We start from the raw sequence: 21,423 nt of genomic DNA on the forward strand, positions 1-21,423 counted from the left end.
AGTGTATGGTTATATGTAACCATTTGTTTCCAATATTCTTACTCACTATTACTCGAATCTCTGTTCTTTGATAGCAAATTTATTCTCGTTTTCACTCTCACTATATGAGAGTGCTGTGGTGTTAAGCAAAGTACTGGTCCTGGGTTGAATTTTACAAGCTGATGTGTACTATTCCTTTACCAGCGAGTCTGGTAATTCTGAGTGTGTTCAGTGGATAAGGGGCTGGATGCTGTAGCAGTGTTCCAAGTATAAGGGGGTTGCTGTGTGGCTGTCGCTATCTTTATAGAGAGAATGAGGCTTAGAAGCTTGGAAGGCAGTGCTTGTGTTGCCAGAGGCTGTTGGTTTCAGGGAACTGATCCACAGCAGGCACAGACAAGACTTATTCGTGCTGAGGGCAGGTGGTGTTGAGGAGCCTCACAACCCTCAGTACCCCTGTGAAGCTGATTTGTTAGTTGTGGTGCAACTTTTCATAAAGTGAACATATAGTCAAAAAAGTGTTACCTTAGTTATGCATTTTTCTGATTTTCTTAAGTTTGTGGGTGTTTTTAGTGTTACAAGAATTTTCCTTTGGGGGATATCTGGGGAGATCTCTAAGAGCATTTCTTGTTTTCCAACATTTTGAGGTAGGTGTTTTGGAATTTCAAGTTCTGGAAGGGTACACAGAGCAGAAGGCACCATTCTGTGGCCACAACTTTAATCCCACCTTAAATTTTTTGAAAGCGAATACTACCTTCCTGTATCTGACTGAAACATTTATTTAGGTGTAGCTGCTGCCTACAGGATATACTTACACAAGCAAGCAAAAACATGTACTGTCAAAACACAACAATATGTTGTATTTTGCCTTTAACATTTGTAAATGATAACTACAATGGCAGGATTGGGGTTTCTTTGGGTTCAGTATTACATGATTTAAGACTAAATAATTTGTTAGCTTTTTTTAACTGATCCTGTCCTGTTTTGGGATACCTAGTGCAGTCTGACTTTCAGAATAGTTCTGCATCTTGGTGAAAAGTCCTGGGTTTATTTCAGTCATAGATGTCTAGAGCGGTACAAAATCTCCTGTATACATATCCGATGAAAAGGAATATAATTAGTATACCTGTTTCCTCAACCAAAAGTTTTCAAAAATTCTTGAAATAGTGTGGTTAAAAAACTCCCCCACAAAATTCCCCTTCTTCCTCAAGGGTAATTTCTATACAATAAAACAGGAAGTACCGTATGTAGAAAATGTGAACTTGCTGGGGATTTCAGGAGAAAACACATTTTAGGGTGACAGAAGAAAACTTTAAAAAGCTGGTGAGTTACAGTTGTGGAACTTTAAACAGTCGAAGGAAGTTAAGTGAACAAGAAAACTGGTGCAAATCAGGACGGACATACACTCTTTTTGGATCAGATATTCAAATTAACATGAGTATCATCAAATAATCCAGCAAATTGATTGTTGAGTATTTCCAGCTGAATCTTTTAAGGAACTCTCTGGGCTCCTTTTTAGGGCAGTGAATTACTGCAGATATATGAAAGGATTTAACTGTATAGAGGGTTTCCTTTTGAAAGAAGTGTAATGAAGAGGATAGCTAGTCATTTATGATACAGTAAAGTTGTTTGAAAATGTTTGTCTGGGGATTTTTTTAAGGGCTCTTTCTTTCAAGAGGGTTTTTATTGGATGGAAAGATAGTTATGGTGGTACAAAAGGTGGGGAAGAAGCTTAACTTTTCAGCAAACTGATAGCTCATTAAGTAACTTGCTGTAAAATATTGTTCACTCGAGAGTCTCATTTAGCCGGCAGAGCAGGTGATCAGGGTGGTTGGGAGTGCCAAAAACATTTTTGCTTGGCCACTCCTCCCCACAACTAGAGTCAGCCCTGTTAGCTAGCTCATACATACTGTAAAGAAATGTACAGTTTGTTTGTTTATTACATAGTTATAAAATAGCCATGTAGTTTTTTAGAGCAGGGGATTAGGGATCTATTCTAGACTCTGCCACTGATTCAATGTGACATCCTGGCCAAGTCATTTAGCTCTATGGTGCAATTTGCCCATCTGTAAAATGGGTATAATTTTCACCTTTTGTAAAGCACTGTTGGATTCTTGGATAAAAGTGCCTAATCCTGTAATATGAAGAATGTTTTATGACTTCAGTGGGAGTTAAGGGTGCTCATTGCCATGCAGGATCAAGCCAATAATAGATTCTTCAGAGATTCAAACTGTCTTCTGTTTGGTTGCTCTCCTGAAGAATTCATTCGCGTATCTTTAATATCTTTCTTCAATATTAAACCCACCCTTAACTAAACCACTAAAACACGCACCATTCACATATTTAAACTGAGTTACTGCATTATCTTATTGCTGTAACCCTTGTCCCTCTCCATACTCCTTTCCCATAAATATGCATGGAGCAGCACAGCCCCACACTCAGGAAGGAAACAGGTCCTGGGCACCCCCAAAGCTCAGCCTCACCACCCTAGCTGTACTCCCAGTGGTAGCCCTGAAGCAGATGCCAGTATTAGCTAACAAGTTCTGAAGGTGCGTGCATCTTCAAATTGGAAATTTTTGTTACACACCACTGATGTGACTCTTTCCAAAGCAAATATATTTCAACTCTATGACAAAGAAATTAAGTTTATCAAGCAATTGAAATGTGCTTTGCTAATTATAGCAAAATGAATTTCTAGGCCTGCACATTCCTTGTGGTGTCTATTACATGTCATATTCCTGCTGTTTTGCCCAGTAGGGTAGAAACATGCAAATGACATTTGATCCATTAACAGTCACTTTTTCCCAACCCTTAGCTGCATAATCCATTTCCATTGGAGGGTTATAGAGACTGGGAGGGAGAAATACCCATCTGAACCAGAGCTGAAGTTTATCAAATGAAATGTCATTTGTAAATTTCTAAGCATCCTGACTGAATTATACAGACTTCATCTGCCACTGTTAGTCTCTGCATTTGATATGAAGCTCCAGGAACAATGTTAAAGATGTATGGCCAATTTTTTTAAACTAATCTGAATAACAGTAAAGTGGTAAATTTTGAAGAAAATGTTTTACAATTGAAAATACAGTCACTGGAGAAAAGTGAAGCTAGTTGTTTCAAATTTACAGCTTTTCAGAGGCACTTGTGTACATATTCTTGGGGATGTACACTCAGGTCTGTGTAAGCGGCACCTAAAAGTTGAGTTCTCTGGGCTCCTTGAGTGGTTGAACAATATTCTGTAACTTGGGGAACTAAAGTTAGTCAATGCTTAAATTCTTTTATTGTTCCCCCAGCCTCTGCAGGTTTATCCCATGTTGGCCTCCAATGAGGAATCTCAGTTCATTTCTCAGACTGTTTTCTTTGGAAATTAGGGACAAGTATATATATTGCATGTGGAGATATTTAGCTTTTATCTGGAAATAAGAAAATACATTTCACAGTTATAGTATGAAAGTTTCCTTCTTGTGCTGTAGCATCCCTGCAGACAAAAATGAAAGATCAGGGACGGTGTGGGTCCACTGCTCAATGGAAAACATGAACTGGGAACAGAAGATGATAGGAAGACAGAGCTGCTCAATGCCTACTTTGCTTCAGTGTTCTCACAAAAAATAACATGAGACCGGAAGTTACCATAGACAATAAAGGGGAAGGGATGCAGATTGGGTTAAAGAACATGTTAGAGATCTTCTGAACAATTTGAATGAATTCAAATCAGCAGAGCCTGATGCTATTCATCACAGGGTACTGAAGGAATTAGCTGAAAAAATCTTGGTGCCACTGGCAATAATATTTGCAAGTTTATGGATGAGAGGAGAGGTCCTGGAAGACTGGTGCAGGGCTAAAGTAATGCCTATCTTTAAAAAGGAAAAAGGAGGAGTCAGGGAACTATAGACCAGTCAGCCTGACTTCAGTACTTGGGAAACTACTAGAGCAATGTATAAAACATTCAGTTTGCAAATACCTGGAAGTTGAAGGGGTAATCACTAGCAGCCAACATGGATTTACCAAGAACAAATCATGCCAAACCAGCTTGATTTTCTTCTTCGATGTGGTAACTGGTTTGGTGGATAGGGGAAATGCAATAGACATAATATACCTGGACTTCAGCAAGGCTTTTGACACAGCCCCCCAGGACATTCTGATAAGTGAGCTGGAGAAATGCAGGCTCAGTGGACTACCATTAAGTGGATACGTAATTGGTTTAACAACCACAAAGAGTGTGATTGTTAATTGAACAATGTCAGATTAGAGGGATGTCTCAAGTGGGGTTCCACAGGGATCTGTTCTGGGTCTGGTGTTATTTAACATCTTTATTAATGACCTGGATGTAGGAATGGAGAGGATACTGATCAACTTTGCAGATGACACAAAGCTAGGGGGGAAGGGATGCCAACACATTGGAGGATAGAGCTAAAATTCAGAGGGAACTTGATACATTGGAGAACTGGGCTATAGACAACAAAATGAAATTCAACAAAGACAAATTTAAGGTGCTATACTTAGGGAAGAAAACCCAAATACACAAATACAGAATGGGGGATGACTGGCTTGGCAGCAGCACTGTTGTAAAGGATCAGGGAGTCGTGGTAGATCATAACCTCAACATGAGTCAGCAGTGTGATGCTGTTGCAAAAAAAGCAAATGCAATTTTAGTTTGCATTAACAGAGGCATAGCATGCAAGTCATGGGAGGTAATAGTACCGCTCTACTTGGCACTGGTTAGGCCTCAGCTAGAGTACTGTGTCCAGTTTTGGTTACTACTGTATAGACAGGATGTAGAAAAACTGGAAAGGATCAAGAGGTGAGTGACAAAGATGATCAAAGGGATGGGGAATGCAGGCCATATGAGCAAAGGCTGAAGGAAGTGGGTATGTTTAGTTTCAAAAAGAGGACATTAAAGGGGGATCATGATAACGGTCTTCAAATACTTGAAAGGCTGCAATAAAACAGATGGAGAAAAGTTGTTCTCTCCTACCACAGAGGGCAGGACAAGAGCCAGTGGGTTCAAACTACAGCACAGCCGATTTAGAATAAAACTCAGGAAAAATTTCCTAACTGTAAGAATGGTAGGACAATGGAACAGACTGCCTAGGGAGGTTGTGGAAGCTCCTTCACTCAAAGTTTTTAAAAGGAGGCAGTGGGATAACTATCTGTTTGGATGGTTTAGATGCACCAAATTCTGCATCTTGGCAGGGGGTTAGACTAGATTACTCTTGCAGTCCGTTCTAACCCTCTGATTCTATGATCCCCTCAGTGAGGATATTCTGGTTGTTAATCTGCAGAGGCCATAGTAAGTTCAGCATTGATCATCTGAATGACACCGAAGAACTGCTCTGTTTATGTGAATTTAGACATCCAAAGCAGCGTCATGATACCTGATAACAGGGTGCTGTGGGTAATCAAAGTTGAAATATATTTGCTTTGGAAAGAGTCACATCAGTGGTGTGTAACAAAAATTTCCAATTTGAAGATGCACGCACCTTCAGAACTTGTTAGCTAATACTGGCATCTGCTTCAGGGCTACCACTGGGAGTACAGCTAGGGTGGTGAGGCTGAGCTTTGGGGGTGCCCAGGACCTGTTTCCTTCCTGAGTGTGGGGCTGTGCTGCTCCATGCATATTTATGGGAAAGGAGGATGGAGAGGGACAAGGGTTACAGCAATAAGATAATGCAGTAACTCAGTTTAAGTATGTGAATGGTGTGTGTTTTAGTGGTTTAGTTAAGGGTGGGTTTAATATTGAAGAAAGATATTAAAGATACGCGAATGAATCTTCAGGGATAATTCCCTTAGTCTTGTATGCTAAGATTTTTTCGGTATACTCTCCAGTAGTTTTCAAATTGAGGCCTAATCTGACTGGAGACATTAGGAACTGGGATCCAGAATTTGAAATGTTTTGTCTTTTGTGGGGTATTTTTTTACAATCTTAATTTTTTTAGTCAACTGAACAACGTACAAATTGGGGTATATCTGGTGGTAGTGTGATGGAAATGCCCATCATTCTGTTGTGTGAGACATGTTTGACCCTAGGCTCTGCAAAGTGGTGCACTTTAAAAGTGATACTTTGGTCTCTTTTAAAGTATAAGTGGTTGAAAGTGGTGGTGTAGGGAGAATGTGATGCTAATGATGATTTTCAGCACCCTCTGCTCCCTGATGTAATAGTATCACTGACGAGGATCTCTGAACTGATACCATGTCTCTTTCTGAGGAAAAGTGCCCCAATGGTTACCTGCTTGTCGAGATAAAGAAAAAGTTGAAGGGGTGGAGGAAAAAGAGACGTAAAATGGCCACAAATGATATGGGAGAACACATATCAGAGAGATATCAGTAGGGATACATCAGGGGATGTAGAAGAGATACTTTATTCTTCAATTTTAAAAAAAAAGTGTGTTGGGGGTTGTTTTTAGTATTCATGTTATAGTAGTGTCTAAGACAGGGGTTCTCAAACTTCATTGTATTGCGACCCCCTTCTGACAACAAAAATTACTACACAATCCCAAGAGGGGGGACTAAAGCCTGAGCCTACCCGAGCCCCGCTGCTCTGGGTGGGGGGGCAAAGCCTGAGCCCACCGCCCTGGGCAGAGGGGCCCAAAGCCCCAGGCTTCATCCTCGGGCAGGGGGCCTGTATCCTGAGCCCCGCTGCCCAGGCTGAAGCCAAAGCCTGAGCCCTGGGTGGTCCCAGCTAGTCTAATGCCAGACCTGGCATGGGGTTGTGACCCACTTTGGGGTCCTGACCCACAGTTTGAGAACTGCTACTCTAAGGTATGCTAGATTCTGTTCAGACGTAGGAAGACAGTCCCTCCCTTAAACAGCTGGTAATTGAAAGAGAGCAATGTGTGTGGAGAAGATACAAAATACCACTTAAAATTTGAGTGAAGATAGGAACGCATCTTGTTGTTTCCTTGGGTTTTTGTTGCTTGTTTTTTGCTGTACTTCGGGGGTGGAGGGTAGGGAAAGCAAGAACTGGGCAGTGGTGCAGAGTTGGGTTTCTAGTAGTGATTTGAGTGATGTAAGGGTGGAGGCTGGATTGTTTTCAGAAAGTGGCTCCAAGTATAATGCGCAACAGTCAGAGGCATAAACATGTGTGAAAGGAGGTAAGGTATTAAGGACAGAACATGTAAAGCACTATTCAGCTGTTTCTAAGTGTCTCACAGTCAGTTGACTCTTTAAAATGAAGAATTTACAAGTGCTTTTACCAAATCTGAGCTTTACATTTTGCGGGGCCCTGTGCATGAAGCTCAGTGTGCAGGATCCTCAGGCAGACATCCATAACTTGTACATTAGGATGGCAAGGTGGAGAAGAGGGGAGTTCAGCAGTTGCTGTAGGGACCAACATGCTTGGGGCCAGGAGGGCTTGATGCTCTCACTTCCAATTTCATGGTGGAAGAGTGTCATGACATGACAGGTCAGCAGGCAGGAAAAGGTGCCTTCCTAAGTTATGTTTTTCAATACTTTTTTTAATTGAACTATAGTTGTAGTACTGAATAATGTATCTAAATAATCACCAGAGTTCTTATCATTTTAAAACTGCAATAACATTTGGATTATTTGAAGAACTCCTGTGGGCTCTTGTCTGAGGTGCAAAAAAAAGATTGTTCTCTAAAAAAAGAAGGGAAGGGGAGATAAATGGGGAGGTAATCCTTAAATGGAATTCCAGAAATGAATTTAAGTGAAATATTCAGGTTTGTTGCTTCATAAACAAATGTGTGAATGTCATCGTACACTTATTTAAGCCAATCATATTACTGATAGAATGGCTGGGACAGTAACAGGGTGACTGTTACTCTGGGAATCACTCATGTTCACTCTTTATCTGATCTTTGTTCCAGATAATTATTACGTAGTACTTGCTTTAATGTTTTTTTTTATTTGTTTAAATTAACATTTTCTTTTTCTTCCTCTTGTGCTCATAAAGATCCACATCCAGAGAACAGAAGGGTGTGACCACATGACCTGTTCACAATGTAACACTAATTTCTGTTACCGCTGTGGGGAGAGATACCGCCAGCTCCGTTTCTTTGGAGATCACACGTCAAACCTCAGTATATTTGGATGCAAATATCGCTACCTCCCTGAGAGACCGCATTTAAGGAGATTAGTGCGAGGCTCTGTCTGTGGTGAGTGGATGATGTGCCTTGCAGAGAACGGCATTATGAAGTGATGAGTGAAAAAACTATTAACTAATTAACAGTTTGTCCAAAATGCATCATAGACTTCTTATAAAGAAGTTGGGTTGTTTCAAGATGCTTCATTAAAAATATAAACAAATTTAGCATTTGGAATTTTTAATCAGAGGGTTATGGGTGAATAAGCTCTTTTTTACTTTTACCTTTTCTAATGGACTCTCTTGTATTGGAACTTTTTTGTAATCAGAGTGTTACTGTAGCAAGCAAATTGAAAAAACTTTGCATCCCAACATAAAACTATTTTAATGGGGAACTGAAGCATATAACTTCTGGAAAGGAAAACTTATAGTTGTCTTGTGCTTACACTTTCTAAGTATTCTTTTGTTGTGACTTAGGGTATTTAAATGAATCCTCTGTTCCGTGTTGTATCCTAAGAAACAAGGGTGCTGTGGTGAACATCCTTTATGAAATACTCATATTTCCAAAAGGATTTCAACACTGGGATTCTACATTTCTCTTTTGCATTCTATCCCATATTATTGTTTTGTACTGCATACATACATTCACACAGACGTGCGCGTACATTAGTGCAGCTGTTTTGATTAGTGGGAGAATCAGCAAGCACTTTCTTGATAATGCAGTGAAAACCACATCGGTGGTCTTATATATATAAAAAACATATATATAGGAACGAAGGGCTTTGTCTCAGTGATGATACCCTCCTCTTTGTTCCATTACCAGACTTAGACCTTCAAAGTACTAATACTCATCAAAACAATGCTCATCTACAGCTGGCTGAGAATTTTCTATCAATGTTTTTCCATCGAAAAAACAGTTTCTGCAGAAAAATTTTGATTTTGTCCAAATTTGTATTGTCCTTTTTTGGTCTGCTATCTAAATGAAATATTTTGAGTCAGGTCATCCTGAATTAAAACATTTCATTTCATTTCAGTTTGACATTGAACTGTGCTTATTATGGAGCCTCATGGGAGTTGTAGTTTTGACATTGCTTGGTCTGTCCTATTCTACAGTCCAAACTACATCACAATCTCCCCTTTGGTTGAACCACCATGGTGGATCATGGAAGATGTTGTCTGGCCCAGAGAGGAGAATGGGGGCATGAGGAACATGAGGTTCTATGGCAGCTCGGGTGGACACAGTTCAAACAAGCTGCAGTGAAACATTTTGATTCAGGAATATCAAAATAGTTTCAATTGAAAATGGCAAAATAAAACACTTCTGCACTTCTGGATTTACATTTTTGTAAACTTCCCATTCTGGGTAAATTTCTGATATTACAACTTCTCATCCCAGATCAGGAAGAAAGCAAATGTTAAAATATCAAAAATGTCCTTCAGGACAAAAACTTTGGTTTTTGACCATCAATGTTATCGCATTCGTGGCCTGCCACCTCATTGAACGTTAACTTTCAAAACCAGTATAATACAATTGAGAGTCAACATGGACTAGAAGGAAGTTATGAGGTTGGGTGAGAGGAATTCCTAACTTCCAATCTGGGGACTTCTGACGGCTTTCTGTATGGCCTTGGGCAAGTTATTTTAACGTCTCTTGCTTTCGCCAATTCTGTAGAAAAGGGATATTTTTAGGAAAAAGGAAAAACCTTTTAGGTTTTTTGGGGGGAGTAAATAATTTACATAGTGTTTCTGCATCACTTTGAAGATGCTCTTGTAAATGCTAATTTTTTTCTTATTATTCTAGTTTGTTACTCATAGTTTGACTAGGATGTGATGCTGGTGAATCGTTAACTCCTATTCAGAATATATTTTATAGTTACTACATTTTATTTGGGGAAAACTGTTGTCCTCCCTTCTCTTTTCTGCTTGCTTCTGATCCCCTTTGCTTAGCTCATCATCTTTCCTTTTGCCCCGTCTCTCCCTCCACCCCACCCCACCCCACATTTATTTTCCCTTTGCTCTATCCTCTTCTTCCTTCCTGTCCCCTTCTCTCCACTCTCTGCAACCATATTACGGTCTTCTGATGGCTGTTGTGCTCTTTGCTTTTGCCATAAGAGCGGCCATACTGGTTCAGACCAGTGATCCATCTAACCCTAGTATCCTCTCTTCTGACATTGGCCAGTGCCAGATGCTTCAGAGGGAATGAACAGAACAGTGATCCTGTTCTCCGGTCCCAGCTTCTGGCAATGGGAAGTTTATGGACACCCAGAGAGTGGGATTGTGTCACAGACCATTTTGGATAATAGCCTTTGATGGACCTATCCTCCATGAGCTTATCTAATTCTTTTCAGAGAACAGTTATAATTTTGGCCTTCACAATATCCCATGGCATTGAGTTCCATAGGTTAGCTATGCATTGTATGAAGAAGTGCTCCCTTTTGTTTGTTTTAAATCTGGTGTCTATTAATTTATTTGGGTGACCTCTAGTTCTTCTGTTATATGAAGGGGTAAATAACGCTTCCATCTCTATTACATCCCTCTTTAGTTGTCTTTTTTCTAAGATGAACAGTCCCAGTCTTTTTAATCTCTCCTCCTCTAGAACAGTGCTATTTAAAATGGTGGTCTGTGGACTGCTGCCGGTCCACGAGCCATCGGCTGCCGGTCTGTGCGTACATTGGAAAAAAAAATTGCCAGTCCCCCACATCAGATAGCTTGAGAAGCACTGCTCTAGAAGCTGTTCCATATCCCCTAATCGTGTTTGTTGCCCTTCTCTGCACCTTTTCCAGTTCTAATGTATCTTTTTTGAGATGAGGCAAGCAGAACATGCAGTATTCAAGGTGTGGGCATGGATTTAGATAACATGGTTTTATTTAGTGGCATTATGATATCTTCCATCCCTTTCCTAATGGTTCCTAACATTCCGTGATCTTTTTTGACTGCCTCTGCCCAATGAGCAGAAGTTTTCAGGGAACTATTCACAATCCAAGATCTCGCTCCAGAGTGGTAACAGCTAATTTAGACCCCATCATTTTGTATGTATAGTTGGGATTATTTCTCTAATGTGCATTACTTTATACTTACCAGCATTGAATTTCATCTGCCGTTTTGTTGCCTAGTCACCTAGTTTAGGGAGATCCCTTTGTAACTCTTCTCAGTCATCTTTGGACTTAACTATCTTGAGTAATTTTGTATTGTTTGCAAATTTTGCCACCTCACTATTCCTCCCTTTTTCCAGATCATGTATGGATTTGTTGAATAGCACAGGTCCCAGTACAGATCCTTGGGGGACTTCGCTGTTTACATCTCTCCTTTGTGAAAACTGACCATTTATTCCTTCCCTTTGTTTCCTATCTTTTAGCTAGTTACTGATCCACAAAAACACCTTCCCTCTTATCCCATGACTAATTAGTTTGCGTAAGAGCTTTTGGTGAGGGAAGTTGTGAAAAGTTTTCTGAAAGTTCAAGTACAGTTTATCCACAGGATAATCCTTATCATGCGCTTGTTGACTCTCAAAGAATCCTAATAGATTGGTGAGGCATGATTTCTCTTTACAGAAACCATCTTGATTCTTCCCCAATATATTGTGTTCATCTATGTATTGTGACGGAGTCAGGCCAGATGGCTATAGGAGAGTAATAGAAAGCAGATATATTAGCCCCAGGCTAAGTAGGTCCCTTTTCCCTGGGTAAGGTAACAGGGAAGGTGTTTTTTTTTTTTTTTTTTTTTTCACCTTAGAGACTAAGAATTTTATTTGGGCATAAGCTTTCGTAGGCTAAAACCCACTTCATCAGATGCATGCAGTGGAAAATACAGTAGGGAAAATATATATAGATATTGTGACAGGGTCAGGCCAGATGGCTACAGGAGAGTAATTGAAGGCAGATATATTAGCCCCAGGTTAAGTAGGTCCCTTTTCCCTGGGTAAGGTAACAGGGACGGTTCCAGAACAATCAGGAACCTTCTGGAGACAATTAAGACAGGCTGATTAGAACACCTGCAGCCAATCAAGAAGCTGCTAGAATCAATTAAGGCAGGCTAATCAGGGCACCTGGGTTTTAAAAAGGAGCTCACTTCAGTTTGTGGTGTGCGTGTGAGGAGCTGGGAGCAAGAGCCACTAGGAGCTGAGAGTGAGAACACGGACTGTTGAAGGACTGAGGTGTACAAGCATTATCAGACACCAGGAGGAAGGTCCTATGGTGAGGATAAAGAAGGTATTGGGAGGAGGCCATGGGGAAGTAGCCCAGGGAGTTGTAGCTGTTGCACAGCTGTTCCAGGAGGCACTCTAGACAGGTGCATTCCACAGGGCCCTGGGCTGGAACCCTGAATAGAGGGCAGGCCCGAGTTCCCCCCAAATCCTCCCAACTCCTGGTCAGACACAGGAGGAGTCGACCTGGACTGTGGGTTCAGAAAAACGGCCAAGCTCAGGGCTGCCGTGAAGCTCCAAGGTGAGGAAATCCGCCAATAAGTGCAAGACCCACCAAGGTAGAGCAGGAACTTTGTCACAGTATCTGATAATTTTGTTCTTTACTATATTTTCAACCAAATGCCTGGTACTGAAGTTAGACTTACTGGCCTGTAATTGCCAGGATCACCCCTAAAGCCATTTTTAAAAATCGGCATTACCTTAACTACCCTCCAGTCATCTGGTAGACATTTATTTAAGTGATGGGTTACATACCACAGTTAGAAGTTCTGCAATTTCATATTTGAGTTCCTTTAGAGCTCTTGGGTAAATACCATTTGGTCTTGGTGACTTATTACTGTTTAATTTATCAATTTGTTCCAAAATCTCTTCTACTGACACCTCAATCTGGGACAGTTCCTCAGATTTGTCACCTAAAAAGAATGGCTCAGGTGTGGGAATCTACCTAACATCCTTTGCAATGAAGACTATTGCATAGAATTCATTTAGCTACTTGGCAACAACCTGGTCTCCTTTAAATGTTTCTTTAGCACCTTGATCATCCAGTGTCCCACACTGACTTTTTGGTAGGCTTCTGACGTACTTAAAAAAAATTGCTGTTAGTTTTTATGTCCTTAACTAGTTACTTTTCAAATTCTTTCTTGTTCTGTCTTATTATACTTGACTTACTAAAGTTTCTATTTTCCTCAGAAGGATTTGACTTCAAATTTTTAGAGGATGCCTTTTTACCTCTAACTGGTTCTTTTACTCTGCTGTTCAGCCATGGTGGCATTTTTTGGTCCTCTTACTGTTTATTGAGGTGTATATATATTTAGTTTAAGCCTCTATTATGGTGTTTTAAAATAGTCTCCATGCACTTTGCAGGCATTTCACCCTTGTGACTGTTCTTTTTTATTTCCATTTAATTAACTTTCTTATTTTTGTGTAGTTCCCCTTTCTGACATTAAATGCTACTGTGGTGGGTTTCTTTGGTATTTTAACCCCCCTACAAGGTTTTTAAATTTAATTATCATATGGCTACTATTACCCAGTGGTTCAGCTATATTCACCTCTTGGACCATATTCTGTTGTTGCGCTTTGCACTAAATTAAGAATTGCCCATATACTTTTGTAGACATACTCTGTGGTAGTATCACTAACAGTAGCAGCAGCTCTCCACTCCATTCATTCAATACACTCAAAAAATAATTGTTAACACCCAGCAATCAGACATGAAGGGGTTACAAATGTAGTCCCATGGTCTAAAAGCAAGCAATTGATAAGAATCTGTCTAAGAACATGCAATCATGAAAAATCTAGACTTTAGGTTCCAAATGGGTAGGTATATACTGTGTGTGCTAAAATACGGGAAAGCAATTGTAAAACAAAACAGAAGTAACTTTTCTGACAAATGCCCTATTCTAATTAACATTTTGTTGAGGGCACATTTAGAAATGTGGGTTCACAAAAATGTGCGCACAAACTTCGCGAGCATGACTGCTCACACGTTTCTGGAAACCTGGCCTTTTGTCTAATTTTCATCTGTTAAAAACTGATGGCAGTGTGTGATGGGTTCCTTGGGGTGCAACCTGGAACTGGGGTACTGCTGAGCCCTCTGTGTCACCAACCTGGGCTCCCTCTCACACTGTGATGCTCCAGGTCCTGCACTTAACACAGACATCCACAGGCAGGGACACACCCAACTGCTTTTGCCAGCCACTCATGAACCAACAATAGAGAGACTCCAGCCAGTTCCCCCTACTCCCCAGCCTAGGATCCCAGGGCTTTACAGTCCTGTTCTGGTCAGAAGCCTGACCAATGTAAGTTTATTACCTAGTCCACCACTTCTACAAAGGAAAGTGGACGTGAACCAGCTTTTGTACACTGAGCAGATTCCCCAAGCACTTCAAGCAAAACACACTATTTGAGGTAAGATATGAAACAGATTTATTAACTACAGAAAGATAGATTTTAAGTGATTATAAGTAGTAAGCATACAGATCAAAGTTGGCTACCCAAGATATAAAAGTAAAATTGCAATTTTAGTTCTATAAACTAGACAGGATTTAAATCAAGCAGTGTCTCACTCTCAAGGTATAGTTCCTTAATTCACAAGATGGGATTTTCCTTTCCAGCCTGGGACCATCTCCCCAGTTCAGTCTTTGTTCTCCAGACATGTTTCTGGGTGTTGAGATGTGGGGGAAGTGAGGCCAAATGATATCATTTCCCCTCTTTTATAGGTTCTTCACGCTTGCTGCAAGGATCTATTGCTATGAGTTAAGCAGTCTCTGTTGTCTACGTGCTCTCTCTGAGAGGTCTCCATTGTATACAGTTCCTGGGGTAATCTTTGTGAGTGTGTATTTCCCTTAATGGGCTATCAATGCTGTCTGGCTTCTCCATTGTTGTACCTGAAAAGCTGGTTGTGTGTGTTTCCAGCTTCACAATAAAAAGAAAAGGAGGACCTTAGAGACTAACAAATTTATTTGAGCATAAGGTTTCGTGAGCTACAGCTCACTTCATCGGATGCATTCAGTGGAAAATACAGTGGGGAGATTTATATACACAGAGAACATGAAACAATGGGCGTTATCATACACACTTTAACCAGAGTGATCGGGTAAGGTGAGCTCTTACCAGCAGGAGAGCGGGGGACAGAAAACCTTTTGTAGTGATAATCAAGGTGGGCCATTTCCAGCAGTTGACAAGAACATGTGAGTAACAGCGGTGGGGATAAACATGGGGAAATAGTTTTACTTTGTGTAATGACCCATCCATTCCTAGTCTTTATTCAAGCCTAAGTTAATTGTACCCAGTTTGCAAATTAATTCCAATTCAGCAGTCTCTCATTGGAGTCTGTTTTTGAAGTTTTTTTGTCAAAGTATTGCCACTTATAGGTCTGTAATTGAGTGACCAGAGAGATTGAAGTGTTCTCCAACTGGTTTTTGAATGTTATAATTCTTGACGTCTGATTTGTGTCCATTTATTCTTTTATGTAGAGACTGTCCAGTTTGACCAATGTACATGGCAGAGGGGCATTGTGGCACATGATGGCATATATCACATTGGTAGATGTGCAGGTGAACAAGCCTCTGATACTGTGGCTGATGTGATTAGGCCCTATGATGGTGTCCCCTGAATAGATATGTGGACACAGTTGGCAACGGGCTTTGTTGCAAGGATAGGTTCCTGGGTTAGTGGTTCTGTTGTGTGGTATGTGGTTGTTGGTGAGTATTTGCTTCAGGTTGGGGGGCTGTCTGTAGGCAAGGACTGGCCTGTCTCCCAAGATTTGTGAGAGTGTTGGATCATCCTTCAGGATAGGTTGTAGATCCTTGATGATGCGTTGGAGAGGTTTTAGTGGGGGCTGAAGGTGATGGCTCGTGGCTTTCTGTTATTTTCTTTGTTAGGCTTGTCCTGTAGTAGGTAACTTCTGAGTACTCTTCTGGCTCTGTCAATCTGTTTCTTCACTTCAGCAGGTGGGTATTGTAGTTGTAAGAACGCTTGATAGAGATCTTGTAGGTATTTGTCTCTGTCTGAGGGGTTGGAGCAAATGAGGTTGTATCGCAGAGCGTGGCTGTAGACGATGGATCGTGTGGTGTGGTCAGGGTGAAAGCTGGAGGCATGTAGGTAGGAATAGCGGTCAGTAGGTTTCCGGTATAGGGTGGTGTTTATGTGACCATTGTTTATTAGCACTGTAGTGTCCAGGAAGTGGATCTCTTGTGTGGACTGGACCAGGCTGAGGTTGATGGTGGGATGGAAATTGTTGAAATCATGGTGGAATTCCGCAAGGGGTTCTTTTCCATGGGCCCAGATGATGAAGATGTCATCAATATAGCGCAAGTAGAGTAGGGGCGTTAGGGGACGAGAGCTGAGGAAGCGTTGTTCTAAATCAGCCATAAAAATGTTGGCATACTGTGGGGCCATGCGGGTACCCATAGCAGTGCCACTGATCTGAAGGTATACATTGTCCCCAAATGTAAAATAGTTATGGGTAAGGACAAAGTCACAATGTTCAGCCACCAGGTTAGCCATGACATTATCGGGGATAGTGTTCTTGACGGCTTGTAGTCCATCTTTGTGTGGAATGTTGGTGTAGAGGGCTTCTACATCCATAGTGGCCAGGATGGTGTTATCAGGAAGATCACCGATGGACTGTAGTTTCCTCAGGAAGTCAGTGGTGTCTTGAAGGTAGCTGGGAGTGCTGGTAGTGTAGGGCCTGAGGAGGGAGTCAACATAGCCAGACAATCAAGACTATCAAGCATTCTTACAACTACAATACCCACCTGCGGAAGTGAAGAAACAGCTTGATAGAGCCAGAAGAGTTCCGAGAAGTCACCTACTACAGGACAGGCCTAACAAAGAAAATAACAGAACGCCACTAGCCGTCACCTTCAGCCCCCAACTAAAACCCCTCCAACGCATTATTAAAGATCTACAACCTATCCTGAAGGATGACCCAACACTCTCACAAATCTTGGGAGACAGGCCAGTCTTTGCCTACAGACAGCCCCCCAACCTGAAGCAAATACTCTCCAACAACCACATACCACACAACAGAACCACTAACCCAGGAACCTATCCTTGCAACAAAGCCCGTTGCCAACTGTGCCCACATATCTATTCAGGGGACACCATCACAGGGCCTAATCACATCAGCCACACTATCAAAGGCTCGTTCACCTGCACATCCACCAATGTGATATATGCCATCATGTGCCAGCAATGCCCCTCTGCCATGTACATTGGTCAAACTGGACAGTCTCTACGTAAAAGAATAAATGGACACAAATCAGATGTCAAGAATTATAACATTCATAAACCAGTCGGAGAACACTTCAATCTCTCTGGTCACGCAATTACAGACATGAAGGTCGCTATCTTAAAACAAAAAAACTTCAAATCCAGACTCCAGCGAGAAACTGCTGAATTGGAATTCATTTGCAAATTGGATACTATTAAATTAGGCTTAAATAGAGACTGGGAGTTGCTAAGTCATTATGCAAGGTAGCCTATTTCCCCTTGTTTTTTCCTTCTCCTACCCCCCCCCCCCCCCCCCCCGACGTTCTGGTTAAACTTGGATTTATGCTGGAAATGGCCCACCTTGATTATCATACACATTGTAAAGAGAGTGGTCAGTTTGGATGAGCTATTGCCAGCAGGAGAGTGAGTTTGTGTGTGGGGGAGGGGGGGCAGAGGGTGAGAAAACCTGGATTTGTGCTTGAAATGGCCCAACTTGATTATCATACACATTGTAAGGAGAGTGATCACTTTAGATAAGCTATTACCAGCAGGAGAGTGGGATGGGAGGAGGTATTGTTTCATGGTCTTTGTGTATATAATGTCTTCTGCAGTTTCCACAGTACGCATCCGATGAAGTGAGCTGTAGCTCACGAAAGCTTATGCTCAAATAAATTGGTTAGTCTTTAAAGTGCCACAAGTACTCCTTTTCTTTTTGCGAATACAGACTAACATGGCTGTTACTCTGAAACCTGTGTGTGTCTTGTGGCTCTTAAACTTCTGAAGATTATCATATGCGGCTCAGAGTGTCAATAAATGTGGCTACCCCTGGTATAGGCAATCCATCATAAAAGCTCCAGCTGTTAGCTTTCTTATTGATCTGAAATAAGATAGATAACCTAATATGTTTGTATAAATTTAGTCTTTGTTGCCAAATGACACTTGAACTGGATACTATTAATAAGAATATTAGGAGTTCATATAGCCCTTCTGGAGGAGATCTTTGCATTTCCCAAAGAGGTTTAAACCCTCAGTCTTACATGCTATTTTTGGGACCTAGCAAAGAGATAAATAATTTTGTGTGTTTTCCAATTATCCTTGTTCTTTTTTTAAACTTTCTAATAGGAAATTGATCTGAATCATCTTGCTTGCAAAAAGTGAGTTTCAATGTCCAGATACTATGACTGTGCCTTTTTCTAAAACTACAAGGGAGAGATGGGCCAAAACAAGAACTTTTTTTTCAATGAACCCCTGTATGTGGGTTTTAGTTTGGATAAATTTAATCTGGATCTGAACCAACCCTAGTTTTGACTCTTCAAAACCTAAGTGACACAAAGATATTACAAATTCCATGCTGCCTTCATGCTAAAGCATTAACTTATTACTCCATGGCTAGTGCTACAGTAAAGTAAATAATTAGTTCTGATCAGTATAAATACATCTAGTTCATCAGGCTTATCACAATGCAGCTGTCCAAAATTAAATACTACTCATGCATCTGTGATCTCTAAATATACAACAAATACAGAAATCTGACTGAAAAAGGTTATGTTTGTATGTATGTATTAATGAGACCCATTGGTAAGATCTAAATGAAAGTCCATATACATAATTTAACAATAAAATCAATATTTTACTACTTCGTAGTCTATTGTTATAGATCTGCAAGAAACAACAATATTTCTATTGTTACAGCAAAAAACCAAACAAACCCCAAACCCCCAAAAAACAATACTCTACCAAAAAAACTCCATCACTAGATTATTGGAAAATATTATCAGGTTTTTTGGTTTTTTTTGAGGAAATACTGTTTAAATACTGATGTGGAGGTAACAAATAAATGCAGCCCCAGTAATCCTTGAATCAGAGTTAAATTTGTTGTGTTATGATGACAATACATTTCTCCATGTTTGGTCTGTGTAAGATTTGATGTCCTTAGCTCTTCATTTCCTTGTTTGTAAGTGCTCTTGTGACTAGATTTTCTTGATAAGTTAGTAAGAGTAGTACAATGCAAAACCTCAGCCTGTGTTTACTCACTGAATTTTACTGTAGGGCAGTATGTCCCTTGGCCTGCGCCGCTTCCAGCAGCTCCCATTGGCTTGGAGCAGTGAATCGCAGCCACTGGGAGCCATGATCGGCGGAACCTGCAGACGCGGCAGGTAAACAAACGGGCCCGGCCCGCCAGGGGCTTTCCCTATAACAAGCGGCGGAATAAGTTTGGGAACCACTGCTGTAGGGTTTCTCTCTGGGGCAACCTCTGTTTTAGCTCACTACTTCCCTGTGAAACTCTGACCTCCTCAGTGTGGATGGAGCTAATTGGAGCCACCTGCCTACATAATTCAGTAGTAATTACCTTGAATTTTGGTGTAAGGTTTTAGCACCTGAACCTAGGATGACACAATCAGAAAATTCTGCATTGATATACATGGTCCTAATGTCTTCCTGTTACAGAAGGGAAACAGGCTTTTTTAAAAAAGGAGGACTTGTGGCACCTTATAGAGACTAACAAATGTATTTGAGCAGAAGCTTTCATGAGCTACAGCTCACTTCATCGGATGAAGTGAGCTGTAGCTCATGAAAGCTTCTGCTCAAATAAATTTGTTAGTCTCTAATGTGCCACAAGTCCTCCTTTTTCTTTTTGCGGATACAGACTAACGCGGCTGCTACTCTGAAACCAGGCTTTTTTTATGTTGCTCTAGTACAAGATGTGGAAATAAAAAATATATGGGTAGCAAAATACCATGGAATTCCAGCAAATCTCAGAGGAGAAAATTGAAAAATAAAACCAGAATGGTTTGAATCGAATTAGGACTCAAGATTGCTGAGGAGAAGGCATTAGGCTGTAGATTAGATTTAGTGTATAATTTGGTTGTCTGAATCAGGGAAATGTTATGTATTAAATGGCATCAGTCTCTTATGAGCTTGTCTGCTGATAATTCCTTCATTCAGGAAGGTGGAAAATGCTGAAACTGAGCTGATATTTACAAGATTTCAGCTCAACTTGTGAATTCTGCCTTATTCAATGGTGGAAATCTTGTGAGATCAGCTAAAATCTTGTAAGATTTTCACCGTCTTGTGCAGAGAGTCTGTTCTTGTGAACTTTCAAGCATCTCTGAACCAGAACTGGAAAATAGTTTCATTCCAGTTTTGGATCTGGCCTTGAACTAAAACTGTATGGGTTTGTTTGGTTCTTGTAGTTGTGAATCCAGATCTTATTATACTATGGGAAATTTTGGAGAGATTCTTATAATGCTAGTTCTTGGTCAGTCGCTACTTGGAGCAGGATTGAAGAAGGTTATAAAGGGGAGACAACATAATGTAACTTGTAGGAAAATAGCATCTATGGAGTATAGCAGGGGTAGGCAACCTATGGCACACGTGCCAAAGGCGGCACACGAGCTGATTTTCAGTGGCCCTCACACTGCCCGGGTCCTGGCCACCAGTCCAGGGCGCTCTGCATTTTAATTTAATTTTAAATGAAGCTTCTTAAATATTTTAAAAACCTTATTTACTTTACATACAACAATAGTTGAGTTTTATATTTTAGACATATAGAAAGAGACCTTCTAAAAACATTAAAATGTATTACTGGCACGCGAAACCTTAAATTAGAGTGAATACATGAAGACTCGGCACACCACTTCTGAAAGGTTGCCGCCCCCGGAGTATAAATGAAAACAACTCTTTAATGTAGAGAAGTGGGATTTCCTGATTGTCAGTCCTATAGCAAAATGAATTGGCATTTAGGTCTGGAACTCATGGAAGAATGGCGGGAGCGGTAGTGAGGAAGTGGAGTGCCATATGATTGAAATGCTGCTGGAGATATTTCACTTTGATTTCTGTTTTGGAAGGAAAACGGTTAGCTTAAACAAAATCTGTTTTTAGAAATAACTAAGTCTGTGCTTTAAAATGTTTTGAATTTGGTTTTTACCACGCAATCCTGATTTCAATTTTAGCGTTTATATAAAAAGGGAAAGATTTGCGCAGCAGACTTGGCAGGCTGGCAGACTTGCTGTTCAGAAGCAAATGTTTCAGTCAGGAAAAACTGCACGTGTCTCCGTGGCAGACTGTCTAGTTAAAAATTATTAAAAGAAATTAGAGAAAGGGGGGAAAACATACAGCTGAAGTGATTGTTCCTTTCCTCACTTTGGCCCTATCTTTCACTGTGCCTTCAACCAGCAGATTTTTTTAAAAGGGATTTTGTCCACGGTCTCCAGAGAAAGCAGTAAGACTAAGCATCTGGTGTCCAAAAAATTAGCAGATTTCATCTCTA

At 40.7% G+C, this 21,423-nt stretch overlaps 1 protein-coding gene across 1 annotated transcript in view; it reads left to right on the forward strand.

Moving 5' to 3' along the window:
• RNF217 (ring finger protein 217) overlaps positions 1–21,423 on the forward strand; it is a 95,467-nt gene that overhangs the window by 57,514 nt on the left and 16,530 nt on the right. The window contains exon 4 of the mRNA XM_048844639.2: positions 7,889–8,090. Coding sequence (XP_048700596.2) covers positions 7,889–8,090 — 202 coding nt within the window. The remainder of the gene's footprint in view (positions 1–7,888; positions 8,091–21,423) is intronic.

This window comes from Caretta caretta, chromosome 3 (assembly GCF_965140235.1).
Source record: "Caretta caretta isolate rCarCar2 chromosome 3, rCarCar1.hap1, whole genome shotgun sequence".
Classification (NCBI taxonomy): domain Eukaryota; kingdom Metazoa; phylum Chordata; order Testudines; family Cheloniidae; genus Caretta; species Caretta caretta.